The 27,999-nt window shown below is 49.9% G+C and overlaps 9 protein-coding genes across 21 annotated transcripts; 3 read left to right on the top strand and 6 right to left on the bottom strand.

Moving 5' to 3' along the window:
* Positions 1 to 10: 10 nt before the first annotated feature.
* On the top strand, positions 11 to 1,367 carry FOXG_17832 (uncharacterized protein). Its single transcript, XM_018397821.1, has one exon. It carries the CDS (start codon positions 189 to 191, stop codon positions 534 to 536), a length of 348 nt encoding a protein of 115 aa, XP_018231978.1. The 5' UTR covers positions 11 to 188; the 3' UTR covers positions 537 to 1,367.
* On the bottom strand, positions 142 to 3,389 carry FOXG_00218 (uncharacterized protein). 2 transcript variants are annotated; one of them, XM_018376418.1, is made up of 3 exons: positions 2,467 to 3,389; positions 1,415 to 2,398; positions 142 to 1,361 (listed from the first exon to the last, which is right to left on the bottom strand). In XM_018376418.1, the coding sequence occupies exons 1-3, from the start codon at positions 2,612 to 2,614 to the stop codon at positions 1,021 to 1,023; spliced, it is 1,473 nt and encodes a 490-aa protein (XP_018231977.1). In that variant the 5' UTR covers positions 2,615 to 3,389; the 3' UTR covers positions 142 to 1,020. The 2 variants fall into 2 exon arrangements, with proteins under 2 accessions (XP_018231977.1, XP_018231976.1); XM_018376417.1 differs by having other exon boundaries at positions 2,461 to 3,344.
* Positions 3,390 to 5,432: 2,043 nt separating this feature from the next.
* FOXG_17831 (uncharacterized protein) lies at positions 5,433 to 5,540 on the bottom strand (the record flags this gene model as incomplete). The annotated part of the gene is made up of 1 exon (XM_018397820.1): positions 5,433 to 5,540. The coding sequence occupies one exon, from the start codon at positions 5,538 to 5,540 to the stop codon at positions 5,433 to 5,435; it is 108 nt and encodes a 35-aa protein (XP_018231975.1).
* Positions 5,541 to 10,732: 5,192 nt separating this feature from the next.
* On the bottom strand, positions 10,733 to 12,914 carry FOXG_00217 (uncharacterized protein; the record flags this gene model as incomplete). 2 transcript variants are annotated; one of them, XM_018376416.1, is made up of 3 exons in its annotated part: positions 12,544 to 12,911; positions 11,913 to 12,484; positions 10,733 to 11,855 (listed from the first exon to the last, which is right to left on the bottom strand). In XM_018376416.1, the coding sequence occupies exons 1-3, from the start codon at positions 12,712 to 12,714 to the stop codon at positions 10,733 to 10,735; spliced, it is 1,866 nt and encodes a 621-aa protein (XP_018231974.1). In that variant the 5' UTR covers positions 12,715 to 12,911. The 2 variants fall into 2 exon arrangements, with proteins under 2 accessions (XP_018231974.1, XP_018231973.1); XM_018376415.1 differs by having other exon boundaries at positions 10,733 to 12,484; positions 12,544 to 12,914.
* A 193-nt stretch (positions 12,915 to 13,107) lies between these two features.
* Positions 13,108 to 18,189, top strand: FOXG_00216 (valyl-tRNA synthetase). The gene is made up of 2 exons (XM_018376414.1): positions 13,108 to 13,231; positions 13,289 to 18,189. The coding sequence occupies exons 1-2, from the start codon at positions 13,218 to 13,220 to the stop codon at positions 14,226 to 14,228; spliced, it is 954 nt and encodes a 317-aa protein (XP_018231972.1). The 5' UTR covers positions 13,108 to 13,217; the 3' UTR covers positions 14,229 to 18,189.
* FOXG_00215 (uncharacterized protein) lies at positions 13,122 to 18,189 on the bottom strand. Its single transcript, XM_018376413.1, has 2 exons — positions 16,715 to 18,189; positions 13,122 to 16,553 (listed from the first exon to the last, which is right to left on the bottom strand). The coding sequence occupies exons 1-2, from the start codon at positions 16,781 to 16,783 to the stop codon at positions 15,681 to 15,683; spliced, it is 942 nt and encodes a 313-aa protein (XP_018231971.1). The 5' UTR covers positions 16,784 to 18,189; the 3' UTR covers positions 13,122 to 15,680.
* A 372-nt stretch (positions 18,190 to 18,561) lies between these two features.
* Positions 18,562 to 19,853, bottom strand: FOXG_17830 (uncharacterized protein). 3 transcript variants are annotated; one of them, XM_018397819.1, is made up of 4 exons: positions 19,805 to 19,853; positions 19,108 to 19,728; positions 18,968 to 19,064; positions 18,562 to 18,903 (listed from the first exon to the last, which is right to left on the bottom strand). In XM_018397819.1, the coding sequence occupies exon 2, from the start codon at positions 19,722 to 19,724 to the stop codon at positions 19,350 to 19,352; it is 375 nt and encodes a 124-aa protein (XP_018231970.1). In that variant the 5' UTR covers positions 19,725 to 19,728; positions 19,805 to 19,853; the 3' UTR covers positions 18,562 to 18,903; positions 18,968 to 19,064; positions 19,108 to 19,349. The 3 variants fall into 3 exon arrangements, with proteins under 3 accessions (XP_018231970.1, XP_018231969.1, XP_018231968.1); XM_018397818.1 differs by having other exon boundaries at positions 18,968 to 19,728; XM_018397817.1 differs by having other exon boundaries at positions 18,562 to 19,064.
* Positions 18,617 to 23,847, top strand: FOXG_00214 (cystathionine gamma-lyase). 2 transcript variants are annotated; one of them, XM_018376412.1, is made up of 3 exons: positions 18,617 to 18,851; positions 18,931 to 19,178; positions 19,365 to 23,847. In XM_018376412.1, exon 3 carries the CDS (start codon positions 20,976 to 20,978, stop codon positions 22,242 to 22,244), a length of 1,269 nt encoding a protein of 422 aa, XP_018231967.1. In that variant the 5' UTR covers positions 18,617 to 18,851; positions 18,931 to 19,178; positions 19,365 to 20,975; the 3' UTR covers positions 22,245 to 23,847. The 2 variants fall into 2 exon arrangements, with proteins under 2 accessions (XP_018231967.1, XP_018231966.1); XM_018376411.1 differs by having other exon boundaries at positions 18,617 to 19,170.
* Positions 19,977 to 26,395, bottom strand: FOXG_00213 (uncharacterized protein). 8 transcript variants are annotated; one of them, XM_018376410.1, is made up of 5 exons: positions 26,153 to 26,301; positions 25,831 to 26,092; positions 25,731 to 25,770; positions 23,983 to 25,398; positions 20,309 to 23,927 (listed from the first exon to the last, which is right to left on the bottom strand). In XM_018376410.1, exons 4-5 carry the CDS (start codon positions 24,245 to 24,247, stop codon positions 22,567 to 22,569), a joined length of 1,626 nt encoding a protein of 541 aa, XP_018231965.1. In that variant the 5' UTR covers positions 24,248 to 25,398; positions 25,731 to 25,770; positions 25,831 to 26,092; positions 26,153 to 26,301; the 3' UTR covers positions 20,309 to 22,566. The 8 variants fall into 8 exon arrangements, with proteins under 8 accessions (XP_018231961.1, XP_018231965.1, XP_018231960.1 ...); XM_018376406.1 differs by having other exon boundaries at positions 19,977 to 23,927; positions 25,731 to 26,092; XM_018376405.1 differs by having other exon boundaries at positions 23,983 to 25,770; positions 26,153 to 26,395.
* Between the last annotated feature and the right edge of the window lie 1,604 nt (positions 26,396 to 27,999).

Here is a 27,999-nt window from a genome sequence, read left to right as displayed (position 1 = left end):
TATCATATCGCATTGTTTCATCAGATCACGTCATGCCAGTGGTATCCGTAGTACTCTATATAATACGGATACTCAGATCTAGGTATGCCCACTGCTTTCCAACATGACATGGCAAATAACCGGCAGAGCATGTTCATTCATCTCACAATTCGCATAATATTATCAATCACAAGCACGATTTGGTGAAGATGAGTATCTTGTTCTCGCATTTTACCATCAATCCCCCGATACACCGAGACCATACGATACGCTCACAACCACGCCACTGCACAGAAGAGAACAAAACGTCTTCCAACTGTATCACCTCCACGACATGTTTGTTCCACAGCACAGACCCTTCCTGTCCGCTTCGCCTCCTTTCAAATGGGTATATACGCCCTGAAACACTATCGCGCCATCTCCGTATTTTCCATGACGTCTTTGTCCTTCCGAGCCCAAAAACCGAGGAAATCCTTTGCAACCAACCCCATTGCACCTATTCCTTATCCTTGTCCCTGCCTTGCCTTGCCTTGCCTTGCCTGATCATCCACACCTAACCGTACCATACCATTAAGTGGCCTATATGTCCCAAACCTAAACAAACTCCTAACAGCCACCTCATTAGTCGAGCGTGGTGCATGTTTAAATAAATAAGAGAAGAAGAAGAAGAAGAAGAAAAAAAGAAAAAGAAAAGACAGAATGAGATAAAGACCTAGTACTGAACAAGAAATTGACAAAGAGTGACAGTTCACGGTCCGTTTGCCGTACTGGTACACTGGGCGGCAGCGTTGCCGAAAAAGACAAAACAAAACAGAAGCAGCTAAGCAAATCTAATGCCACGGCGCCCTTGTGTTGTGGCTCAGAGCATCGCTGGTGACCCAGCAATAGTAGTCGAGTCCAGCCTTGTGCTCTCCCGGTGTCATAACTTTTCGCCGTCATTCATTCATTAATCGAGTTCCAACAGGTTTAAGATGGTGGACGTTTTTGGGGGCAAGTATTCCCCGCTGAGCCTCATTTCCCGGAACATTCGATTGGTCCCGTCTAATGATAGCCATTTGTACGAGGACTGTCGTACTGAACACCCGTCATAGAGTCCGGTCCATTTGGAATACTGTTACGGAGCGACCTGAGGGGTGGCAGTTCTGGTCGGTTCGGGTTAGGGTAAGGGTCTGCCTGATAAGTCCCGGCCTGTGGTGCTGGTGTTGCTGCTGAAGATAATGGAGGGCGTGAAGAGGAAGAGTTGAGCTCTGAACGAAGCTGTTGGTTTTCCATTCGTAGCGCATGGACATCTCGGCGAAGCATCTCGTTCTCGGCCGTGTTGGACTTGTAGTGATCTTGTAATGCTCGAATGATATCTTGCTGCTTCTGATGCTCTGCAATGGCTGTCGAATTTCACGTCAGTCGAGATCTAGCCCCTTTCTCGTAACTTACTGACCTTTAGTTAGAATTTCCCACTTGGAGGCTTTGGAGCCTCGTTCCTGAGGCATGAGATCTCTAAGCTGATCAAAGAGCTCCTTCATCTCCGTTCGTCTTTTCCGTTCAGCAAGCTTGTGGCTGACTCTCAATTCGGGTGTTCGACTATATGGTTGCGAGCCCGTTGAACCATTCCCTTCTTCGGCCTGGAGGTCACTCAATTGCTTATGCTGCATAGAGTGATGGTGAACAGGCGGAAAGTCGGATGCGTTGGACATGCGAGAGTACTCGGACTCGTTCAGTCTCATCTGACCAGGAGGTAGGCGAGACTCTGTTGTGAATTGGCTACTCGCGATAGACTCGGTGATACTGCTACGCCGCGAGTCGGTGTACGTGGGGGCGCCACCGACTCGCTGAATCTCTTCTTCGGGAAACGCCCATGCTTGACCTTTGGTGGGCTCTGCAGCGCGCGCGATGTGTCCGGTGGCAGGACCAGTGATGGCCGGTGCAGTTTTGACCGTCTTGCCCTCAGGGTTTCGCTCCGCACTGGGTTGGTAGCCGTTTGAGATGCGATGGACTGATAAATGATGAGGGTTCCGCTGATTATGGAGGGTGTTTTGTATCGAGGTAGTTGAGTGATTGTGAGATGCATAAGGAGAGCCTCCCAGGCGCAAATCGCCAAAGTTCTGGTTGATGCGGCTGTCAACACTCTCCCTTCTCATTGCTGCCATACCAGGCGCCAAGGTGTCGCCCATCGTAGGGCCAGGGTTGGGACCGAGACCGTTGGACTCGATCGACGTGGGTCGGTCGCGGCGTGCATCGAGACTGCTGGGAGTACTGGGGGATACCATTGCGGCAACGCTCATGTTGGTAGTCGATGGCGAGACAAGTCCGTTGGGAATCATGTTGGAGGCAATCGGAGATGGTGTCTTCTCGTGCGACGAGGATTGATAGCCGGAGCCGCTTGGGCTAAGACCATTCACGTTGAAGGATGCGGCGGATGTGTCTAGGGAAATCAGGTTAGCAATGGAGCCGAGGCATTGGCACAAACAGTAATGAGCAGCGTACGCTTACTGGAGGCGTCTGCGTTGGAGTAGAAGCCCGAGTCTCGCATGTGAGGCGGGCCGTTAACGATTGAAACAGGTGCGTTGTCGTTATTGAGAATGTTATTAAGTCCAACCGGTTTGGGAGGGGGTAGACGCGGCTGGTTGTGGACGTCCATATCTGTCTAGAGGTCGAGTTGATATCGAGGGTATCGGTCGAGTCGCAGCCAAAGCGAATCGGTTACAGTGAGCCCGACGAGTCCCCGTTAATGGGAGCCCGGTTAGCAGAGGGCAACGGTGACGGCAATATGATTGTGTTCGATTGTTTGCGTTCAAGGCGAGGCCAGGGTAGCGAGCAGCAGGCGAGAGGCGTCAGTACGACGAGCCAAGGTGGAGATTGCAACTCGAAGTCGGCGGGCCAGGACAGACAGACAGACAGACAGGACAGCAGAGACGCGACAATGCGATCCAAAGCCAAATTCTATAGTGGGCGGGCGTATCAGAGCATGAGCCCTGAAGGAGGGTTTAGAAAGGGACCGTCGCCTTGGACAAGATAAAGATGTGATGTGATTGCGAACAAGAACGTAACGTAACCCTGATCTGTAAAAGGTGAAGAGAGAAGAGGTGGAAATGGAATTGAAGAGGGAAAAGTGCACACGAGAACGAGATGACCCTGGTGAAGGCGAGTGAGTGACGGTCCGGGGGGGGATGGATGGACAGTGGAGGGCACTGCAGGTGAGGGAAGGGAAGGTGAGGAACGCCTAGCTAGTTCCCCGGTAGGTACCTGGGCTATAGAAGGAACCTAGGGCATGTGCATACCTATAGCACTGTATAGATAGTACCCGATAGGAGAGAAGAGGAATTGAGTGAGATGGATGGGGGGGATAGGAGGCTACCTAGGTAGCGTTGGTAAGGAGCCCTATGAAAAAAAAGAAACGAGAGAAACGATACCAGATGGTTTCTCGGATGAAAAATGTAGGTGGATTACTAGACCTGAAAGATCAGATCCATCAATCAATCAACCAGACACCAGGAACATCAAAATGACCTGAGAGCAAGCCTCATTTCCCCTAGCACAAATGGTAGTCTCCATGTCTCGAAACCTCTAAGGGAAAAAATCATCTGGCGTCGTACGCTGAAATGGTTGGGTCCCCAGCACATGCATGTTCAGCACTGTATCCACCTTCACTGTCCATACAGTAAGGTACCAACTCAAGCTCAAGTAACAGAGAATGGGATGCATGTGGACGGCAGCCGCTTGGAGCTTTGAAGCAGGGGACCGGGCAGCGAGACCTCCCTCCAGCTCTTGGGCGGGTCTAAGCAACGAGCCCATGGCAGGCTGGCTAGAATTTACAAGGGCCTCACAGTGGCCGTCCCGCTGGCTTCAGCACCTCACTCTGAACTCCACGCTCCCCATTGCAAAACACGGCATTCATGTACCCATCTCATCCCTGTATAGGCTTGCAGCGCGTACAGTACTCGCTCTTGCCGTACTGCGAAACCTTTGCCGTTGCCAGGGATCTGGCTTCCCACCGACAAAGCTTGTGAACTATTGGGTTCAACAGACAATTTTGAAGCAGGCGAAGAAGCATTCAGAGTCTTCTTTCGACCCAAAACGAGATTTATCACTATATTGACGCATCTCAAGTAGTCTTCAACCTCCTTCGAAACAGTTGTACAAACAAGAATGGCACTCTCGTGGTTGAGGCACATGTTGGTGATAGAAACAAAATCTACCCGAAAGGCTCGTTACTCTCCCACCGCGTCCTCCCATGTGTTCGAGTACGATACATCCAACGGAAGGCGGCGCTATCGGGGGAGTGTTGTAAGAGTTTGTTAGAGGCGCACCTTGAGCGGCTTAGAGGCGACGGTGTCAGAAGCCACTCTTCACCCCTGGAATCCCTTTTCTTCATTCCCCTCTGGATCCCTCAAAACCTTGTTTCTGCCATTGTCCGAAAGTCAAGTCGTGGAGGGTGGTGCGGGGAGCTTTTAGCTTGGGGGATCGGGGCGGCGGAACTGGAAATGGACGCCATGTGGTTGCTCAGTCTAACCGGTCTGATTCTACTCACAACTCCTTTAAGGCACAGCATCCAGTCTTGATGAACGTAAGGCGCCATCCGGAGATTCAGGCCACGGAGGGTTGCGACGACAGCACGGCTGGACGGGTTGGTGACTGCGAATACCTCAGATCGAGGGTCAAACATTTTGACAGAAAGTACCGACTTAGACTAGGGTCAAATTGTTTTGAACTCAACGTGGATCTAGATCTGGATCTGGCAAGCCATATTTGCCTTCTCGGCTTCAAACCAACCAACACACATGGCTCGCACTGGTCCAGACAAGCATTTCCAGCCATTGAATAATCCAGCCAGGGAAACGCAGTGGCTGCAGCATTGTCATGATCTCAAATTTGATATGAATCTGGATGAACTTGTTCCAGGCAATACGTATCGGCACCCTATGTGCCGATTACGTTGCGGGATGCAGTCATCCACATGCCAACTCTTGCCCAACTGCCGCCAGAGACTCGGGACTGCACTGTACATATCCGGCCATACTGTACTTCCGACGGGAACCCATTCCTGCTAGTGGTCAACCACGTATAACAATGATCAACTCCATGAAGTAAATCCATGATAGGTAAGAGTGATAAGCATGCAGACAGAATTAACTAGGCTCATCGAAGCCCTTGTTGCTCGTTGCGACCAGCAACTCCTCAATCGCGTCTTAGACAGATAGAAGGGCTGATATCGCACCCAGTTGACCTTGTGGACGACAAAGGAGCTAGCGCCCTGTCCAAGTGAATACTGTACACGGACAGTATTATTGTGTGCAGCAATTGGATCTCGTTGCGGATGATTTTCCGGGGTGTCCTGTGTGATACTGCGAATATGAGATGCTCACCAAGGGATAGGCAGGACTGCAAGCCTTGTAAATGTGGCTTGCACCAAGGCCGGGGCACCTCGTGCGCCGTTCACTAGCGTATCCATGACCCCATCAGACGGCATGGTTCTCGAGGTCCATGCCGCGGTACAAGATATGCTCACGGCCCACGTCCTTGAACTTGCACAGGACTGGCTCATCGCCATCTGTAGGCCCCTCCATCGCTCGCCTCGCCCCCAAAGTTTAAACCCCCCCTATGTTTGATGAGCATGGAGTGGAGCAACTAAGCACCCCAGTACCACATGCGCGATCTTCCGCAGCCACGTGAGGGTCATCTCTCAGAAAGCAGATCGACTGGTCCACCAGTCGGTCTTGGCCCAATATTGCGAGAAATAGTGCACATGGGCATGATGTATTTTTGCTTTATCCCCTCGTAAGCGCAGTCGTGCCGCGCAGCAAATAGGGCTACGTAACGCCCCAAGTTTGCGAGATGCCATGTGGCAGATCAGAGGACCTTGGGAATGTCATATTGGACCATGGACCCGGCCGAGATAGTTGGTTCACCCTGATATCTTCCTGGCTGATCTTTCCTAGAATGGTAAGCAAAGAGCATACGCACAGAACTTGTCATGCCCAAAATTTCATAAGCGTTACCACCATGAAACAATCGGGTATAATTGTGCACTGTAAGCCTTCGTCAATCATTGCTGCTTGTGTCTAGCAACGTTTGCAGAGAGAACGCTGCTGTTCCCTAATACACTCCACGCACGTGTCGGGGCGCGTCCAAGAGATCTAGCCGCCCTGGTGACTAGCCGGTACGATTTCGGGGCGCTGATCTCGACGAGCTAGGCGGGCCAATCGACAAGGGTATTTCTAAAGCGACACTGCATGATGGGCTGGTCCTACAAAGAGCGCTCGTGAATATCCTCGTGTCTGGTGCAAATATTGATGTAGAGTCGCGCCGAGGTAGTTGATGCGAACAAGAAAGCGTATGAGAGAACTTTTGTTTCTAATAACTACCTACTAATGTTGTTACGGAAGTTGCAAGGATGCATACAACTGTTTCGTACACCGAATACCTATTACCTTAGGTAGGTGCGAGATCGGTATTCCTTTTGACTCAGAAGGTGCGACAGCGATGTAGGAACATAAGGTACCTATGAACAAAGTATGACACTTGCATTGTATGCCATATTTGGAGTTTCTTGACCATCCAATCCTGTCCCCTTTTGTTGTAGTTCCATCTATCAACTCCATCCTCAACTTGAACAATGAGATAATATTAATTACGTTTCTCACTCAAATATTGCTTTGGCCTTCCTTACGCTATCGCTTCAGCTCATGCACCTTGCCGCTTTATCATGACCTTCCGTGGGACACGCTTTTGGTCTGAGTCGCTGCGAAACACAGAGAAATTGCTTTTTTACACAACTCATATTATGCGACGTCCCATACAACAAGTCGGAATCGGTCTCTTGCTTCGCTTACAGACTGTTGATTACGGATACTATGCTCGGACTATCAGATATAACCCCCGAAGTCAATGGTGAAACTGGTATGTTCTGCAACGCGGCAACGCAAGTCCTACCACTGAGAATGTTGAACTATGGCGCCCCTTGTCTATTTAAGACAAATTTACCCCCGCAGTTCGAGGCCAGCGCGAGCCATGGTCATCAAGCGAGTGCCCAAAATCTCTTGGTGTGGTTTTAACGCCAGATCCGACTCTAAGGGCCCAAGCACCCAGCAGCTACGTTCGGGGACATTCTCCTGGGAATCCTTATTATCGTCCTTTCGACGAGTAAGCCAAAAGCTGTCGATCTCTACTTTGGGGTTTCCAGCCGACTCATGGTTGCGAAACTGTAGCTGAAAATTATTTCTACTATGCGTCCCACAGCAACCCCTGTTACGAGTCAATTCCCCTGATTGGATGGATAGTAAGCCATGATTGGTGAGTCTGGCTCCCATGTCAGGGTATCTATACAACGTTTCATGGAGATCCGAAATTTTATTATCCAGCAACTGACATCTGTCGATACTGCGGCAGCATGGGTTGCTCAAAAACATCAACGCGGGCCTGATGGCTTATCCGTGCTTGGCAAACTTCAGCTTTTGCTAGTTGTTCAGTCATTGGGCTTCAAATCCCCTATACATGTTCAACATGGCCTGCACATATTCAACATCGACTAAGATACCACGCTCGACTTTCGGCGCCATGGTGAGAAGCCTTGATTAACATACCACGGTAAGTGCCGGCTCGGTGATTAATATATTTGCCAAACCACGATTGTTTGCCTTGACAACAGTGGTACGGCCATGCATTATCACGCCGACTCGCTTGTTTAGTTACACACTGCGTCACTGATGAACAGATCAAAGTGATACCCGTGGAAGACCATGCAACCAGTCCCTCTTTCACACAATTTTTCATCACACGTCCCACTCCCCTCATATCAGCCCTGTGCAATGGTATGGCGCAGTGCAACAGGCGAATCACCGCTTTGCTTCGTCTGGGCTAGTTACGGAAGACTCGAGATATTGAGCCCCTTCAGCTCTGAGTTTAGAGCAATTATCGTCAGATGAAGGGTCCCTCCAATCTCTCTGGGTTGTAGTACCAAAACGCCTGGATTCATCCATAGCGGGGAGTCGGCCTTCGTGCTAAAGCCTCTTTTTGTCGAAGCGATATACCCTTGCTCCTTGTCAATGAACACTCGCATTGGCTCTTCTCAGATGCTTGTGGGTTCACAGGCTGTCTCTGGACCCAGCCGTCTGGTAAAGCCTAGGCACTTCACGAAAACAGACGAAGTGAACAAAGTTTGGAACTATCGATAGTGGATATTTTGCAGTACAGTATCCTTAGAGGCCATCGTTCAATCTTGCTCACCATCATTGCTGGGGTTGTAACTGGTGAGGACCAGATCTGCCCTCAATCAATTAATACTTGATGACGATGCTGTTGGGCACTATTAGAAAATAACCCTCGATCTAGTGAATGGCGGCAGGAAACGACAGCCACGGACCGACAAGATAGCATTTCTCCACTGGCACGAATCCAGCAAGACCATGTCGCAGAACGAAGTTTACTTCAGATCTTAGCTAGACCACAGTCTCAATCAATATCCTGTCTGACGGACAATCCGAGTTTAATTAACACATGCCGCTGAGACACAGATAAGCGGTCAGCTGCAACAATGAGTGCTCACACAAGTATTGGCGAAGTGCTCAGGGAACATGGAAGCATATTAGCTGCTACTTCGCATATCAATGACAGTGCCACAGCTGCATCCCTTTCTCAAATTCCTGTTCCACACTGAAGTTGGTAAACCACCCATGTTTGGGAGTTCAAATTCTTGCTGTCGACTACCCTGCTACCAGAGGATAAGTGAGGCAATGTACAATACATAGTCGCACCCCAGGCACGTCAGTCCGCAATGAACTAACTTTAGTATCGTCACTTCTGCACCTCGATCAAGCATGTTGGCGCTTGGATCGAATCTGGGGCCCCTAGACTAAGTGACTAGTTCAACGCCCTCCGTTTCTCAATACCCGATGATGGGAGCCCCGTGGATGGCCCGTCATAAGGTCCAGGTCCAAAAGTGCCATCTCAAGAAAGGTCGGGCAAAGGATAGGTTTGTTGGCTAGCAGGAGACTTGTTACGCAGCGGAATCTCCAGACAGCCGTGTGCCACCGTCAGCCTTGCTTGTTTGGGCCGACATTCAACAACTTGAATAACTCGCTTCATGGCCGCCTTTGAGACCGTGAAGGATGTGTTGCTTCTGGAGGTCCTGGCGACGAGGGGTTGTCAAGGACAATGTAGGGAGGACCAAAGCTTTCTGCAGGATCTGGCCGACGTCTTGGCTACCCTCAGTCAGATAACATGCATCGCATGGCATCACTATTTTGACAGGTCTGTCTCCCAAAGCACCCATCCCATCGACACATAACCTGATTTGAGCAAGACTTTGCGTGTTGCATCTCTTGTCGTTCGTCACATAGATGTCTTGCTCAGCCCAATCAAGTCAGTCAAGTGCCTGAGACCTGTCTCATACTTTTTGCTTTTGCCAGCAACATGGTCCAGTCATTGCCCCAGCGCGCTTCTCCCCTTGCGTATTCAAGCCCCGATTCTGTTGGATGACCTTTCTAGCCTCTTGCATCTTAAATATTTCTCCACCTCGGAGAAGAAGCTCAATGTCTGATATCCAGCTGCCGCCGTGGGCTCTATAGCGGCTGCATGGGTTACGTCTCGTTCTGGCGAGACATGCATCAGCCTTCATGAAAGTGCATTTGGCCTGTAATAACAGACGGCACGGAGTTGGCTTCCTATTGATCTGAAGATACCCGACAGATCGTTCTTCCCGGAAAGCTACTTGACCTCTACACTACCTCGGCAACAGGACCAATGGCAACAAAGACAAGACTAAATCAACGGAGATGAGAGAGAGTTGGGTGGGAATACCGAGGAAATAATAACGATATGTCACTCTCATGCTCACCAAGGCGCATGGCTCAGATCACCACCGCCCATGCCTAACTTGTTAGTAAAGCACTCAATAGAATGACTCGAGATGTGTGGCCGTTCGGGTAGACATAGACCGATGGACCACGGGGCCATCGAAGCCGCGCCGACCAGTTCTGGATGTCATTAGCCTTCAATCCATAAGTTGATGATCTGGCTGTCCTAACATTGCCATCGTGCGAGTCATCTGGTGTAACAATAAAACGCCTGGTTGAATCGCCAGTGGGAAGGGTAAAATAAGTTTTGACCTTTCCAACATTTGTTCATCATTGCATTGAAAGTAGATATTTTCAGACTGGTCTAGACTTCAAGGTTCAACTCTATTAGTGTCTTTGCTTCTCGATATCGTGGTTTCACCTTGAACTGTGCAAAATGTGTCACAAGCTCCAATTTTGACTAACCTGCACATAAAGATAGCTTGCTAGATGTTCAAGCGTGTCAGCTCATGCATCGAGAGCGCTTCAGATGATTGGTAAAGTCTTATGAGGGCATATCTCCAAGATTAGAGCTGATAATGGAAGAAGTCCTTCATCTTAGTCGACACAACCACTTGCGGCAGTGACCACTTTTCCACAGCAGAGATAAAAATAGGTTCTTAGCGTCAATTGATGCATAGATGCAATGTATATGGTTAGCCTGGCGTAACTATTCGTAGACATTGATGCATGATAAATGAGCGCAGAAGTAGTTAGACACTATATGATATCGTTGCTCCAGGGACAACATCACTGCGATGCAAATTCTTCCAGAGCCATGCATGTCTCTCATATATAACATCCAAGCTAGGGCCAAAATCATTTCCCACAGCAAACGCACTATTGCTGAGCCCTCTCCGAACTTCCTTGAGGCAGACCGCTTCTTCATGTAAGTCAACTCATTCAAAAACAAAAGACGTGAAGCCCTAAAACTCAAATTCAGGTCTGAACACATCCGGATCGACACCGGCAACGGTCTTCTCCGCCAAATCCCGGCGACCCATCTGTGTAAAGACACGCCGGAGGGTATCGTATAGGGTGCTGCTCCGGTTTTGCGCCGACATGCGATCGAGTGTCTCATCGACGCCGGAGGCATTATCGCCCAGAATCTCGTACGCCTTGCTCCGGCCCGACTTTTCAATGGCCTTGTGCATCTCCAGAGCGGCTAGGAAGTGACAGGCAGCCTCGTGGTGGAATCGGAAGTGATCGCGCTGCTTGGAAAGGAGTGTCTCTTGAGAGATCCCAAGGGCGTGGAGGAGGATGATAGTTTCATCGTTAAGATACCCGTAAGAGAAAGGCTGGAATTGAGCGACGGCAAGAGTTGCACCGAGGCGGTTCCAGAGGAGATGAAGCTGCTCCTGTTGGTTGGATGTACCAACCTCTGATGAGTGGAGGGCAGACTGGAAGCAGTCCACTGCTTTGTCATAATCCTCTGCGCCATAAAAGAGCACTCCAAGGCCTACTTGTACATCGGGATCCATATGCTCACCGTCAGGGCTCAGCTGGGCCGCCTTGATAAACAGATTTGTCACCTTGTCATGAAGCTGCTGCCGGTCTGTGAAACCCATCTCTGCAGGGGGGTGTAGATCTTTGGGGTCGAGAATGTTAGGATACTTAACGGACAACCACCTCTCAAGAGTTCGATATGCTGTGCTGTCATATCCTTCATTGGTGTATGATACGGCCAGGCCCATCAAGGCCGCCAAGTTGTTGGGGTCGAGTTTCAGCGCTTGCTCGAGAGCCCTGATGGCTGCTGTCTCTTTCTCATTCTGCGCCTGGGCTGTTCCTAGGTAAACCCACGCCTCGGTATGATTGGGATTCTGCTGAACAGCAGATTCGAAGGCCAGCGCGGCCAAGGACAGGTTTCCGCCTTCTCTCATGATGCGCACACCCTCCTCGAAAGCGTTCTTTTCGTCGCGAAAGAAGTTGTCTTGTTCGAATAGGTAGGTTTCGACGGCCGGGTCCCCGAGGCGGCCCCAGTCGCCCATACCCTCGAAATCGGGCATCATGTTGTTGCTCCATTCGGTATCGAATTGGTCAAAGTCTTGTCTAGAAGCAGCCGTCTCAGCTTGTATTCCTCTCCATATAGATTCGAAGTCACCCAACTCATTAGTTTCGGCCGTTAAGCCTTTGTCCATTTCGTTAAGCTCCTGCTCTGCGGCATTTGCCTCCTCTTGTTCCTTAGCCTTATCACTATCTTGCAGCTCCATCGAGGCGAACTGCTCCTCCCACTTGTGGTCGTCGAGCTCCACGAGGCGGCCCTTGCCCTTGAGATCCTGCTGTTGTGGTTGGTGCATGGGCTGTTGGTTCTGGTACATAGGCTGGAACATGGGAGTGTAGCCCATCGGTCGGTTCATCATGCCGCCCATCATGGGTCTTTGTTGGTTCATCTGGCTAGGAACGTTGCTTTGCATCGGACTCGCTCTCGCGGAAGAACCTTGTGTGTTAAGCTGCTGAAAACGGGCAAATTCGTCAGCGTTAAAGTGCGATTGCGTAGCAGGTGGCGCCTGGAAAGCTGATTCCATCGCTGGCTGGCCATTGAAGTCGTGCGCCCATGTTGGTGATGCCGAGTTGGCTCGCATATGGGACTGGGCTGGGCCGAGAGGGCCCATCTGGCCCGGCTGCATGGGGAATTCTTGCTGGAGGCTTGGGCCTTGATTAAGGAAGCCGTTCATCATCTACAGCATCAAGATTGGTGTATTAGTAATAGCTTCAACGGCCTTGTATGGCGGCGCACCTCATCCTGGGGCGCATTGGCGCTCTGGCTTCGAAATCCATTGAGCTGTCCTCCAGGTCCTCGACCAACTAGACGGTCTTGCTGGAGTGTTCTGTCATTCTGAGTATGCTTATGAAGCTGGCTGAGGGGGTTCGCAGATGTCGAACATTCAGCGCCACCCATAAACGACATGACGGCTAACGTTCAGTAGGATAGGTCTTAAGTGATCGGGTATGTCGGTAAGCAAAAAGAAATGATGGGGGTTTCGAGTCGATGATGAGTTTGCGCTTTATTGATATGACAAGATATGATGAGTTGTAGTTTACAGTTCAGATGGAAGAGGGTTGAACTCCTACTATGAGCTAGCGAAACCCGAAGTGATGCCCGCGCTATGGCGGGGAAAATACCGAGGCTCCGCCGTCTTCTTACCTTTAGCGGCAGTACTTACCGAATGTGAAGAGAACTGTGCCGCACGTGACTGCGGGGTGGCCCAAAGTCAGCGAGCAGGGGTCTCACCGAGCTCAGAAGGCAAAAGGTGACCACTACTTTCGGTGAACGGTGAGTAGCGTGTAGGCTTTATCGATAAGAACTTTTTTTTTCCTCGTTCCTATTCTACCAAGGTTGCAAGCCAACCTCCCACCTTGAAGCCTCACCACCGATCTTTTCAAGGACATCTATTATTCCCAATTTACAAGATGCTCAGACAAGTGTATGTCAAGCCGACTCTCAACCACAACTATTGTCCCATAAACTAACAATCATGAAGTAAACCTCGCAATGCGCGCTCAAAGCGAGCCCTCGAGAAGCGCGAACCAAAGGCAAACGAGAATCCCAAGACGTGCCTCTTCCTCCGCGGAACAACATGCTCTCAGATCATCCAGGATGCCCTCAACGACCTTCATCAGATGCGCCAACCTCTCGCTAAGAAGTTCACCAAGAAGAACGCCATCCATCCCTTTGACGACGCCGCCTCGCTCGAGTTTTTCTCCGAAAAGAACGACGCCAGTCTCCTCGTTTTTGGTAGCAGCCAGAAGAAGCGTCCCCATACCTTGACTTTTGTTCGCACTTTCGGTTATAAGGTCCTTGACATGCTTGAGCTCTACCTCGACCCGGAGAGCTTCCGTTCTATTGCTCAGTTCAAGACTAAGAAATTCGCCATTGGTCTGCGGCCTATGATCCTGTTCGCTGGTACTGCTTTTGAGAGCCCTGTCAGCAACGAGTTCACCCTTGCGAAGAGCATGCTCCTTGATTTCTTCAAGGGCGAGCCCAGTGACAAGATTGACGTCGAGGGTCTCCAGTACATCATCTCCATTAGCGCAGAGGATAGCACTGGCGACGGTGATGTTAAGCCCGCCATCCACTTGCGAGTCTACACCATCAATACCAAGCGATCCGGTCAGCGTCTTCCCCGTGTTGAGGTTGAGGAGATCGGTCCTCGCATGGATTTCCGTGTCGGCCGAGTCAGGGAGCCCGATGAGTCGATGCTCAAGGAGGCCATGAAGAAGCCTCGCGGCACCGAGGAGCGCACCAAGAAGAACATCACAACCGACTCTATGGGTGACAAGATTGGCCGCGTGCATCTGGGCAAGCAGGATCTCAGCGAGCTGCAGCTCCGCAAGATGAAGGGTCTGAAGCGAAGTCGAAAGGATGCCGAAGATGCGGTGGATGTCGTTGAAGAGGAGGACTCCAAGAGGATAAAGCAATAGTAGATGTGCGGCATTGCATGCTCGGAGTTGGGCGTCTAGGAAAAGGTCTTGTAAAGGCTATGTCAATAATTGATTTACTGGGTTCCATCCCTAAGTATGACAGGCCCTGTCGTATGTCTAATTGAGGTTTCTGATATTGTTGTCATTTATCTGGGCATGGTGATCCCGATGCTGTCATCTCTCCTTTGAAAGTCAGCCATAGTGTCTAAATACAACTGCTTGAAGCAAGGCTAGCGCTCCTTATATGTTTCAATTATTACAAGTATCGCTCGCTGAACGATATCATATGCATGACTACATTCAAAGCCCCGAACCGCATTTCTCTATTGTAATGACATTATATACTAATTAAATCGAGATCAAAGTGGAAGGCTCCCCTTTCCAGCGATGACCTGGACACTTGTGCTGGGTATACAATATGGAGCAATGTAACCATAAGCCCAAGCGAAGCTTGGGCTTGTTCGATCTAATTGTACTGTTTCCCGTGCCTGGCTGAACCTTTCAACTCGTAAGTCGTGATCAATGATAGGCTTGCCATTGTGCTGATCAACACAATGGCCAAGTCCTGTGGGTGCCTGGCAAAGAATCTCGAACATTAAGCTTTTCCCTCGTCGATAGATTATCGCGCCGCGAATGTAATCGGACTGTAAGGTGCCATGTGATCTCTTACACAAGTGATCATTGGGACCATCTCGTCTCGATGCGTCTTGATATAATCACCGGTTCCGATTGTGAGGAAATGGTCGTGAATCATGAAGTGGAGTGATGCTGGCCGTCCTCTTCTGTCGACTGTAGATGGAAAGCATTTCTTGCTGACCAGCGACATGCTGAAGCTGGTTACCAACAAGATATTGAAAAGGCCGCGAGACCAGCTCTAAGCCCTAGGGCCATCATGGCTGTGCATGGCTGCCACGACCCTTCAGTCAGGTGAGTCAGGAACTATGAGATCCTCGTCTGCAATGGGAATAGGAGGCTGTGCATGCTGGTGCAACATCTCAGCAAATATCTCAATGTGCTGTGTCATGGAGCCAACAGTCTGTTGCTCTGGTGCTTGCTCTTCGAGCTCCGTGCCCCAGATGTCTTGTGGTATAGAGCTGCCGTCCAACAAAGCGATCCTTATTGGCCACTCAAGGTGCCGCCACCACTTAGATCCGGGCTCGAATAAGCTGACCAGGCCCATGACCTCTCGGCGAGCCACATCTTGCAACCACCATACATTATCCATTCGCTTCAGCAATGCAAAGAAGCAAGCAAGGATGGCGAGAGCACGGGGACGTCTTGCATCAACAAGATCAACGTAGCGCTTCGAAACAGTAGCAGGGAATGTGAGCGCGGCAGCTGCGTGATAGTTTTTATGCGCCCAGTTAAGCACGCTTACGGCATGTGAGTAAGCCTGAGTGGTCGTTGAAAGCAAACGAGGATCTTCGTTCATCAATTCATCGTTTAGCCCTTCTAGCATATGGCCGAAGAATGAGTCAGCGAGCGCGGGTTGAGGTTCAGCTGGAAACCAGGTTGCGAATCAATGACAACTTTGACGATGTCGCTGTGATGGATCCATTGCCACGAGTTTGCGACCACGGTCTTGACGCCCTGAAAAGCATGGAACCAGGAGAGCGGGGGCACATATCGACTCGTTGAATCCCCAGGGGCAGAATCCCCGTCGTCCTTGACAAAGATGCGAGAGGCACTGGCTTGGAAAGCAATTAGCGTCGCTGTGAGGAACAGAGGCTCCGCATTGTCGGGTGTAATGCCGGAGCCTAGCGACGCCCCGAATGCAGAAAGAGAGGAGGCCGAGTAAGCATGTGAAGCGCGCACCAATGCTTTGTCATTCGGAGACATGGAGCGTAGATGGAGGGCTGCGACAGACAAGATGGCGTCGGCGAGGTACGTCTTGCCATTGCCAGAGAAGGCCATCTGTGGGACGGCACGCTGCCAGATATCCTCAGCGGCAGGCGAGTTGGTCAGGAGCGTCTTGGAGGTGACATTGGTGTAGTGATGCATCAAACGCAGCTCGAGCATTCGTTCGCCATGGTCTATGGTGTTGGTGGACGAGCTTATCGAAGGTTGCGAGTAGACGGAAGTGGGAGGGGAAGGGTTTGGTCGCGGCGCTCTTGCTGGACTTGAAGGGGCACGTGGGCGTGGTAGCGGCGTTCTTGGAGCAGAATTGAAGTTGACAGTCGGCGCAGGCGAGGGAGTAGGTGCGCCGATACTCTCAGTACTGGTATTAGTTGATATGGCAAGTTCTTCGAGAACATCGGGGTTGCTGAAATCGCAAGGAACGCCGTGCTTGGCACAATTACCACATCGTGGGTGAACCTCGTCGCACTACAACCAATGGGAATTTCGAGTCAGTCCAGGCGTCCAAAAAGACCAACAGTCTGGGGGGGGGCCATTCAAGCCAACGCGAAGAATGTCTATGTTTGAACGGCAAGCGTGCAATATGGTGCGATGCGTTGAGGCATTAGCAGAGGATCGATAAGACCTACTTTTATCTTCCTATTCTTACACCTCCGACAACCCGCCCGAGACTTTTTGTGAGAGCGTCGAGGAGGCATGATGGATTGAGAAAGGGGCGAAAGGAGGAAGAGATATGTATTTTTTTCACGTGTCGTTTGTCAACAAGTTCCTTGAGAATGTATGGAGAGGACCCTGAAATGTGAGTAAAATCGCAGCATGGCCGCAGAGGCAGGGGGCCTCTATACGGTTGGCTTTGAGTAAAGGAGAAGCAACAGTAGAGAACAGAGAAGGAAGAGAGATTATAAGGAAGAGAATTCCATGACGCGTGTTGAAGAACGAAGAGAGGCGAAATCGTGGTTGAGCACGAAACGGTAAAGTTTTCGAACTTGGGGGCAGAAGCTGGTAGTTACTGCTGAGATTCCCCGTTTCGAGCAAGTGCGGTGAAGGAGAATCTGGTGCTATTGTGATGTGATGAGATGCAAATGAGGGCAGAAGAGATGCAGCCAGCAGCCACCGCGCACCATGAAGTGGAGGGGCGGTCCGTCGGCAGGACAGCCTAGTGGAGCTTGGAGCCCCCGGTTCAGCGCAGTTCTAACCTGTCATGTCCTTCTGTTGGCGTCTACAGCGAATGGGAGCTGGGAAGGCTGCACTGCCACAGCAAGTCAAAAGTCAACAGGGATATGGCCCTGTCCTGTCGTGTGCTTCTTCTTTGCTCCCCGAGCCCTCCTGATATTGCTGTGCGTGTCTTGCCTGTGTCGGGGATGCTTTTGGTATCAGCTTCTCATTGTGGAGCCCGAATATCGACGCTTTGTCGATTGTGTCCTTCGCCTAAGGAACCACGTAGGCGGGTGGACTGAGGATAACATAAAAAAGGATGAGGACGGCCCGGATACCACCAGATGGTTTTCCTTTCTTTGATCAACTCTATGGCACAATGGGCTGAACGAGAGACAGGTCGCAGAGGACCCTGTGACAGGAGAGACATCCATACTCAGACACCTGCAAAAAGGTCACACAGATTGAAAGATTACGCATGGACCCCTATCCAGATGTACTATGGCGTATTCCAACCAACATGACAGCCTCAAAGCCACTCCAGTTCAGACTCATCTTCATGTCAATCGGGTGAGATAAGTTGTTCCGACTGAGGCTGCGTCAATTGGACGTCAATGGCAACTATGACGGGTAGATAATGGATGCATGGAGATATTAATCTTTCGTCCAAGAGTACCTACAGAATATGGGGGTTCTCCCTCTGTCGGATATTGGGGTGGTTTGGTGGTCCGATCGTATCATGAGATCTACCGTCTTTTGGGGACACGGGACGATGGCGTCCAATGAAACCACGACATCCTGTCAGACTGAGAAAACGTTGAGCCGTCGGGGATGTGGTTATTCCGAGGGTTAGGATGAAGGATTCAAGACATTCGGTGCCTGTAGATTTGGATGACGTTTTGAGATTAATTAATTGATGGATTATGATGCATTTTCTAATTGATCTGCGGCCTCCGTACTCGTATCATAATGTCTGTTACAGGCTAGTCACCTTCCTACCTTAGTAGGCGGATTTAGTTCCCTATTGTCCAAGGGAGGGCGTAAAGGTGATAGTGCAAACAGAAGCCAGCCGATCCAGGCAGTGTTACTTGTGTCCAAAATGCACGGGAACAGAATATGACATATACCATAGCATATTTTATGTCCAAATGCCATAGACTTTTACAATAATACTATGCATTTCTGAAAGAAAAAGTCAGAGTTAGTTCCTTCATTCCATATCTTTACAAGGATCCATGCATGTTTTTTCAAGGGTGCTGCTCGTCATGACTATCGGTTAAGGCAGCAAAATGAGGCTAAGGCATTAGAATTGTTAATTCGATCCAACATCACTTACATGCATACTACAGAGTACATAAGGTACTTATCAACTCTTCTTGTTACAGTCATTGATGATCCTGGCTTCATTTCAATTCAGTATAACACGTCTTCTTTGGTAAATCTCAACGATAAAATCATTCAACTCTACACTAGACTTGATCTTGTCCGCAATCTGTTGGTGCCAACATTAGATCTGCTGACCTCCATTTCCGGGCGGACATGACGACACGAATAATCACGACATCGTCGACCTGCAAGGAACCGCTTATCTTTTATGGCAGCTCTCTCCAGGTGTGTGAGACTTTTGCGGGGGACACGGGACAATCACAAATGCCATCGGCCTCTGTACCTAATAAGAATTGTGTTGCAGCCACATAAAGAATTCGGTAAAAAGAGGTTGTACACACCAACGGAACAAATCCTTGCACGGGATGTCGGTCATGGATTCTATTTGAGGATCACGACTTGAGCTGATGCACTGATTCCAAAGCAAACAGCGGAGTTCTAATTATCAGATAAACACAATGTGACGCGAGTTCGTAGGTACCTAGTTTGCTCGAAAACATTGCGGCCATATCGGCTCAATACTCTGTTTATATCACCGAAAGGAGTAGGTAGGTAAGTAGGTATTCCGGTGGAACTATGGATTGGATGTCAGACATGGGGGCGGCTTACAGCCAGCGAGAACCGTATCTTATTACCAAAGACAGGTTCTCCCTTCTATCACGACATCGAGCACATGATGCGCCAGAGCCTCACCGATCAAAGGTTCTCTGTTAGCTGAGCTGACTAAAACGCTTGAAGACTTTCCTCCGTTGTCTCTCGCGGTGAAATGATGGATACAAGAACACCCCCTCCACTTATCGCCGAAAGGACCGCATCTGCCCGTCGCAAACCCGACAAACAATAGGAAACATCGAATGGTATTCGCGCGCCTTGCGCCAGGGAAATAAGATGATACGAAACCAATATATGTAAGCCATCGAGGACATAGGGAGGGGACCTTTGTTGCTGCAGTGGCGCCAAATTACCATGGATATGCAGATACTGCATGGTAGATAATAAAAAGGCGAATGCTTCTGTAAGCAACTTTTCTGGGTCACATTTGTCATTGAGGCCAAGGAAATCAGCTCGGGCACGCCGCAAGGTTAACCAAACAGGCATTCACCTGTCAAACCGTCAGTTGCAATTCATACATTTTTGGGCAGCGGACTTCGGCCGTTTTCTTTTCTTTCCATGCATACTAGGTACTCTGACGGATGACGAAAGGCACAAGAGGCGGCGCCATCTGGGCCATCGGCCAGGGTACGATCCTGTACATGAGATATCACCAACTCTGAGGTGAAGTTGGGGGGATGCGCAAGTAGACATGATGTATACCGATTGAGCCTTGTGTAATGCATTTCCCGATTGTTCTCCTGGTCTATCTATTCAACTTACAAATGTATGGAATGGAACCAGCCATAGAAGAAGGCAATCCATCTAATCCAATTGTGTAATCCAGGCGCTAGAAGAAATGGAAATTTGATATAAATCAAGAGAGCCCATTTTTTCCTTCGCTGAACCCTTCCATGATTCCACAATCCCAGCATCCAATCTGTCTAACTGATCCTTAAGCCGACGATATCTGTCTGTACTTTGTACACCGAGAGCCGATAACCGACCACGAAAAAACACAACCCAGCCAAAGTTGCATATTTTTTTGGCACACGAGTCACTCACTAATCAATTCTTTTTACGTTTATTTACTCTCTGAACCATAAATTATTAATCTATTGAGTCAATTTCCCCGAGAAGTTGACATCTCATCATTGTCTTTTTGACTCTTAAAACTCTCGATCCCTTGCTCAAGAGGCTGCTGTGACGTGATCGTCAAGGTTTCAAACCCACCTGCTCTAGACCTCTGAGACTTTCTGTCTGTCTTATAATCGACGACACGACATTGCTCCTTCAGGACTAAACTCTACGCCCTCCGCCTTTTGCGCATCATCTCGACCCTGGATCGCGTCAAACCGAGGCTTCCCTTTGTTTCTCTGTAACTTGGCGCAGCAGGATTGCATGCAGTAGCTAAGGTACCTAGCTCTGATATAAAAAGGGTCCCCTCTCACGTTCCCCATACCTATTACATTACACAACAGACCAGGGCAACACAGGAACAAGGGAAAAAAGGCTTTTTTCCCTCTTTTTTTTACCCTTCAGCCCCGCCTGGACCTCCACTTGCTTGTCGCTAGAGCCCAGAGTTTGTATCTATATTAACATCTCTGTCACCACATCCATCCCACCTCAACCTCTTCCTTACTTCACCTCAACTCGCCAACTTTCTTCAGCTTTTCTTCTACCTCGTATAGACCTTATCGAGGCTCAATTATACCCCTCTCCTCTCTCTTTCACACCCTCAGTCAATCCTCAGCTACAATGTCGGCTGCTCCTCTCAACTCGGACCCTGTGGCCACCCCACCTCGCCCTCCGTCCCCCGTCCACAGCTTCGGTACTCTCGCCGTCCACGCCGGCGCTCCACATGACCCCGCTACCGGCGCCGTGATTGAGTCCATCTCTCTGTCGACCACATTTGCTCAGTCCGCCGTTGGCAAGCCCGTTGGCGAGTATGAGTACTCCAGATCCTCCAATCCCAACCGTACCAACTTCGAGACCGCTGTTGCTGCTCTCGAGCACGCCAAGTACGCCCTCGCTTTCTCCTCCGGTTCCGCCACCACCGCCACTATCCTCCAGAGTCTCGCTGCCGGCAGCCATGTCATCTCCGTCTCCGATGTCTACGGAGGTACCCACCGATACTTCACTCAGGTCGCAAAGGCCCACGGCGTCAAGGTGACCTTCACACCGGAGATCGAGGTCGATATCAGCGAGCACATTACCCCCGATACCCGTCTGATCTGGATCGAGAGTCCTAGCAACCCTACCCTGCGCCTTGTCGATGTCCGAGCTGTTGTTTCTGAGGCCCACAAGCACGGTGTCCTCGTCGTTGTTGACAACACTTTCCTCTCCCCTTACGTCCAGAACCCGCTCGATTTCGGTGCCGACATCGTTGTCCACAGTGTCACCAAGTATATCAACGGTCACAGTGATGTGGTCATGGGTGTTGCTGCTTTCAACAGCGACGAGCTCAAGAACCGTCTGAGCTTCCTTCAGAACGCCATTGGCGCTGTACCCTCAGCATTTGACTCCTGGCTTGCTCACCGTGGTCTGAAGACTCTGCATCTGCGAGCTCGTGAGGCCAGCCGCAACGCTGACGCTGTAGCCCGAGCTCTCGAGGCTTCTCCTCTGGTCATTGCCGTCAACTACCCCGGTCTTGACTCTCACCCTCACCGACATATCGCCAAGAAGCAGCATCGTGATGGTCTGGGTGGCGGCATGCTCTCATTCCGCATCCAGGGTGGTCACGCTGCCGCTGAGCGTTTCTGCCAGGTGACGAAGATCTTCACTCTCGCTGAGAGTCTTGGTGGTGTTGAGAGTCTGGTCGAAGTTCCCAGCAGCATGACTCATGCCGGTATCCCTCGAGATCAGCGTGAGGCTGTCGGTATTTTCGACGACCTTGTCCGCATCAGCTGCGGTGTTGAGGACGCCCAGGACCTTACCAATGACGTTCTCCAGGCCCTCGAGAAGGCTACATCCGCGGCCAAGACCAACGGTTTCAACGGCAACGGAAATGGCGTCAACGGCTCCTAGGCGCATGTCCTAATGGTTTTTCCCACTCGGTTTATACTTTATTTAGAAGAAGATGATCTATGATGACATGTTATGAGAACTATTTCCTTTGTTAAAAGATGCTCCAAAAGCAAATAAAAAAGATAGGGGCGTGCTTCATTCAAGGCCCCCCTGGGTTGGCATTTATACAGCGGCTATGGTCAAAACTGATGCAAATCGCATCTCTTTGTTATTGAGGCTTGGATGGCAAGCTACCTGAAGAATATTATTTCGATTTCTCGAAGTTGTCTATAACCAATGGGTCGTGATATCTCGTCGTGAAGTAGGTGACCCCGAATCGTCATTAAATATGTTCGTCGTCAGAAGGTGGGATATTAAACAAGTTTTCCGTGAACTCGTTTGCCATACTATTCTCGGCAGACCACTCGTTGCGACGCCGATGTATCTCACTCATGCCTTCACATGCCGTCTCAGCGATAAAATGTAATTCATCGAGAGTGTTGGAGTTGCAATTTGGGAACACGCCATCGATGCTGCGTTGCCACTCTGACGTTGAGTTGGCAACAGCCGTCTGGTACGCATTAGTATCGTATTCAACCACTCTCAGGGCACGATTCCGTGGGAGTAGGTTGTTCAGAAGACTGTCGAACAGAGCGTCCGCAGGAAGGTATTCAACTGCATCTTTAGTAAGAGCCGTAGGTTGGCGGATTCCCATGACCACTTCAACAAAGCGCTGAGAGATGCTTCGACCAAGACCACAGGGGTCAATAAGGTCAAACTCTGGCTGTGTGGGCATATCTTCGAGCATGTAGTGATCATAAGCCAGGAAAGATGCTCGGCAGATTCTCAGATGTGGTGTTGCACATCTCAGCGCCATAGCAATCCAATGGCAGTCATCCCCTGGCCGTTGGTTGGGCATGCCGACCCAAAGGATTTTCTTAGAATCCTCGTTCCAGTCGCGCGATTGCTCAACCTTAAGATATACTTCGTTCAAATAAAGCTCTCGAAGTGTGGTCCCAAAATTTTCCGCAGTACGTACAAATACCTCTGGGCACAACTCGATCCGTTTGAGCTCCAAACATGTGAGGTTAGAGTGTATGACGTTAGGCGCCGGTAATGACTTTGCGCGCCACTCGTCAACAGGCATCTGCCAGAATTTCGTCTGTTTCAACCCTCGTGGTGGGCGATCGTCGTGGTCCATCCCTATCAAGCAGAGACTCTTGAGCTCTCCCGCGTTCTCGACAAGGTTCCAAAGGCAGGATCCGAATAATCCCACGGTTATGGGCTCGTTCTCGTGTCGCCGTAACGTCAAGACGAGGTGTTCCAGCACCTCCAAGACTTTCATGATGTTCATCACATCGATCGGGTTCATCCAGAGGTGGCGTATGGCTACATCGGTCACATTCTCTACGACGAGTGTATTGAGCTTCGCTGAGTCTTCCTCGGGTCGCTGCGCAAAGGCTTTCAGTGTGTTGGCCAGGATCATTGTGGCGGCGTTACAATGGCGGCCGACGAGCTGGAAGGGGAGGTTAAGGCGTAGACGGTCAACGTCACGGCAGTAGAATAGCATTTCCTCGACCTTCTGATAGTAATCCGTCTCCGTGAAAGATGTTTCATTCATGCAGTATTTTTTGTGTAGTGTTTGACAAAAGTCCGCCATGGACGGGACTCGTGCAAATACGGTGTCAAGGAACTCGACTTCCACTGGCAATCATCAGTTAGCCACCACATGTGCGCAAGCCTGGGGTCGGACACTCACGGTCATCTCTCAGAACCATCAGGTCAATGTAGAGGCTCTTGCAATGATATCCTATCGTCTGGAGTGCGTCTATTTGTGGGTGTTCTATACCGCTGGTCTTGCTCAGGCGCGAGAATTCCAGGTCCAGAGTCCGGCATGCGAACGGCTTAAGGATCTGGTCAAAGACGCGGCAAACGAGCCGAAGATCGAGGACTGCATTCTTGGGGCCATATTCAATACATTGCTGAAGTATCGCATCGATTAGTTCGCGTGGTAGGCGATTCATGATAGGCAATGTCTTGTATGGTTCTGCTGATGGAGTTGGCTGATTGTGGGAAGGAGAGGAAATGGAGGGGTCAGCAGCAGTTGGTGTGCATCGAGCGCTGCTGTGCGGCTTCAGATTTCATTCGAGAGTTGCATGGAAGAGAAACAAAGGCCCTTATTTTTGTCGGAACATAACTCATCAAACCTGTATCGTAGGGCAGAGAGCTTTTGATTGACGGGCAGACACAGGTCCTAAGGGCCGTGAGTACCCAGGTAGGTAGTTGAAGTTGGAGTTGTTAGGTTGGGCTATTAACCAATGGAGTTCAGGAGCTGAGATCATCATGCAGGGACCCGACCGTGTTACTTGACGGGGAGCTCTCCACCCCCACTGATTCCGAGCTTCGCATTTTGGTGGAGTACTAATGAAGTCAACTACCCTGGATCCAGCTACCCGCATCCATCTGAACGTGAAATATCGGTATGTCCTCTCCGGTTGATAGAAACGCCAGCTCCTGCCTTGTCTGACCTTTGATTTTATATAATCTTAAAACATCCAAGCTGAACAATGGAAGAGTTCCACTCTTAGACCAGGAACAGTTGGGCGATGGGCTTAGGTGTATCATTAACGACACAGCTGATAGACTATGACAGTACTCAATTTCGACATCAAAACCCAAAGATTCAATGGAATTTATCTAACAACAGAAACGAACGACCCTCTAGCCCAAGGCAAGCCCCGAGTTCTCCACAAAAAGGGGCGACAACGAGCCCACTTGAACCATATGAAGACCGAAGACTCGAAAGTTGGTGTTGTTTATGAATATTCCATGATGACGAATGAATGTGTTGTCTTAGATATGACAGAAAACCACCTGGAACTCGGAAAATCGTGCCGAGCTGCTAGGGAATGCAACGAGATATTCATATAAGACCGTAATTACTCTCTGATGGAGACGGAAAAAACGGCACCATGTTGTGCCTTAGAAAAGGAGTATTGCTTTTGCGGAATATCGGCAGACATGAACTGGAACAAACTTGAAGCCATTGGTTTTAGCCGCGTAAGAGCCAGTCCAACTCAAATCTATTCTTATCATACACTGTACGCGTAGCTCGATGACAACGCCTGAACGGCTACCTTGGCAGCAGTTGAGGAGAGGTGAAGTTAAAAGGCGGCTAGCAACGTTAGCCATCCGCGTGTGGCTGCAGGGGCGCTAAAAGAGTCCAGAATTCTGCAAGCCTGGGCAACCTCCGCGCTCCCTCCTAGCTCAGCGAATGCCAGCAACAAGAGCCCTCGTGATAAGAGTATGAGAGGCTGGTCAACCACAGAGCTGCCAACAGCAACGGCAAAAGAAAGCCACTCCTAGCCGCGGCACTAAATTGATGGTCATAGATAGGGATCGAAGATCCTGAAATCATCCAGCCTCTCAGCGTTCTCTCCTCTCGCCCGTAACATGGTAGTTGGAAGCCAACAACAGAAGATTCAAATCGCAGGGAATGATACCTACACAGCCATGTAACCTCGCTGGGTCGTAGACCTGAATATTTCTATGCCGCTAAGGTGAATCTCAAGCTAATAAGCCATGCCCTCCCTGATGGGCAACTTACAACAGCAGCCACAGATACGTGGCGCTGAGTTGATCGTGTCTGGGGTGCCAGTGAGGTTCTCATTGGCGAAAACTGACACAAGCTTGTCAACAAGACTTCGTTTGAAGGCCGGCCTCGGTTTCATCGTGGGAAATTGAGAATCAATGAATGATGCGGAGTTTTCAGGCCGTGGCCCCTCAACCTGGACATGATAAAACTAACTCCAAATCAACTCCATACACAGACAGCCAGTGACTGCAAGAAGAAAACAGCCTGTTGACACCTGAACAGGGTAGAGAAAATGGTCAGATTAGTTCGTGACGGGGATAATGGAGTGACGCACTTTAGATGGGACGAGACAAGGGACAAGGGAACGCGGACCAAGGGTGGATAAGGAATTGCGCTAACCAAGTCTTTTATCATCCACTTGTCACTTTGCTTGATGAGCTGCTTCTTCGGTGAAAAGCGAGAGGGGAAAAACAATAACGGGACCTTTTATTTCTCTGCCAGATGTGAAGAGTCTCGAAACTGCTGAAAATCAATATCACGAAACATGAGGAGTCTTTACTGACAAAGCGATTCGACTCCCAAAACCACTTCGAAACTCATGTATCATAATTTAAAGAAATAGCATGCAAGGGCTGTAAATGAAAGTAGACATGGTGGATGGAGATAACCTACCCAACATGAACAAAAGGTCCGAGTGTCTGATACAACCATCGGCGCTGAAATGCCGTGACCCCGTTGGAGAAAAGGTAGCATCTTGGCGAATTGATTTCTTCATGAGCAAGTGACATGAGCATGAAAATTGCCTTTGCCTTTTCCCGTCTGTTCCGGAATAGCACGTCTGGGCACATCCGTCTCCATTTCTTTTAGTCGCGCAGCAAAACCAGCCTCTCGCCAAGTAAACATTGCCCAGCCAACCCCCTAGTTGCAGCTGTTGCAGCGATAGAATCTTAAGTGTGTATTAAGAAACAATCATGCTTCTGCTTCTGTGCCTGTTTCTGTTGCGAGCACGGAGAAATACGGTGATATGGTAGACCAGTAAGATGATCCGTGCCAGAAATCAGAGACAATGGTGATGCAAAACGTCCGAAATCATTGGCTCGTCTCATATATGGGCCTGCAATCTTTATATGCTGGGCGGACTTTTTGCTCGCCTGTGAGAACCGAGCCTACCAGGAGTGAAAACCGACGAAACCAAGTCACAGTTCTCTCATAATTATGAGAATTGACGGTAACACAAAGCCTAAACTTTGGATTCAGTACCACATATCGTAAAAAAACGCCGAGCCTTTAGGCTATTCACTAATCATCCATTGTTATGAAGCTATTTTATTTTTATTTTTTATGATGGTTGATTCTAAAGGCCGCCATATTTTTGCAGTATACTATGCAGTTGCTGGGGAACCCTTTGTGCTTGGAGACTTTCAGTACGTGTTGGACTGAGAGTGAGTGATGAGTGATGACGAAACTGGAACCGGACACCGCTGGAATCTAGCGCGATATCGAGAGCTCAATCTAGTGCCCGTCAACGTGCATGAGAAGATCCTGGTCACCCATGAGTGAGTGACAATAGATTGTTGATTGTGTCCCACTTGTTCAGTCCTAGCCGCTTACCTGGGCCTTGTCACTCCATGCGAGATGGGTTTTTACCCGGAGAGGATGAACGAAAATGGTATCTCGATCGCCAATATGAGAGGCGGCGAAGGCGCAGCATTGCTCGGCTTCATGAATTCTCAAGCTCTGACACCTAGACGGAAAATCATGGTGGTTGAGGAGCCATCACGACTAAAACGGAAATGGCGCTGGCCAAGCTCGACTAGGGTCAATATGGTGTGAGTGGTAAGTGGCTAAGACAGGGAAGGTGTGGGTACGATGCGACCTCTAGCCGAGCTGTGCCTGTGCGCTTTTCCCTTGTTGAGAGACGGGGAGAGTTTTGCAGCGAAGTCAATGGCGGATGCTACCAGGAGGATATTCTATTGGCCAGATAGCCCATCGACTTGCCCGAGATGGAGATACTCATGGGTGACGGGTTGTGGGCACTTCATGCCGGGGCCGAGTTCCAGTTCGAGTTCCATCGATTTCAGTGTTGTTGCCAGTGTTTACAGAGGCCCAAGGTACCTACCCAACTGAGTCTGGAAGCACGGTCTTGTCTAAGGCGAGCAAGGCAATCAAACCGAGGCCAGT

The sequence above is a fragment of the Fusarium oxysporum genome, chromosome 1, assembly GCF_000149955.1.
Source record: "Fusarium oxysporum f. sp. lycopersici 4287 chromosome 1, whole genome shotgun sequence".
NCBI lineage: Eukaryota > Fungi > Ascomycota > Sordariomycetes > Hypocreales > Nectriaceae > Fusarium > Fusarium oxysporum.
This window is presented reverse-complemented; position numbering and strand designations above follow the sequence as displayed.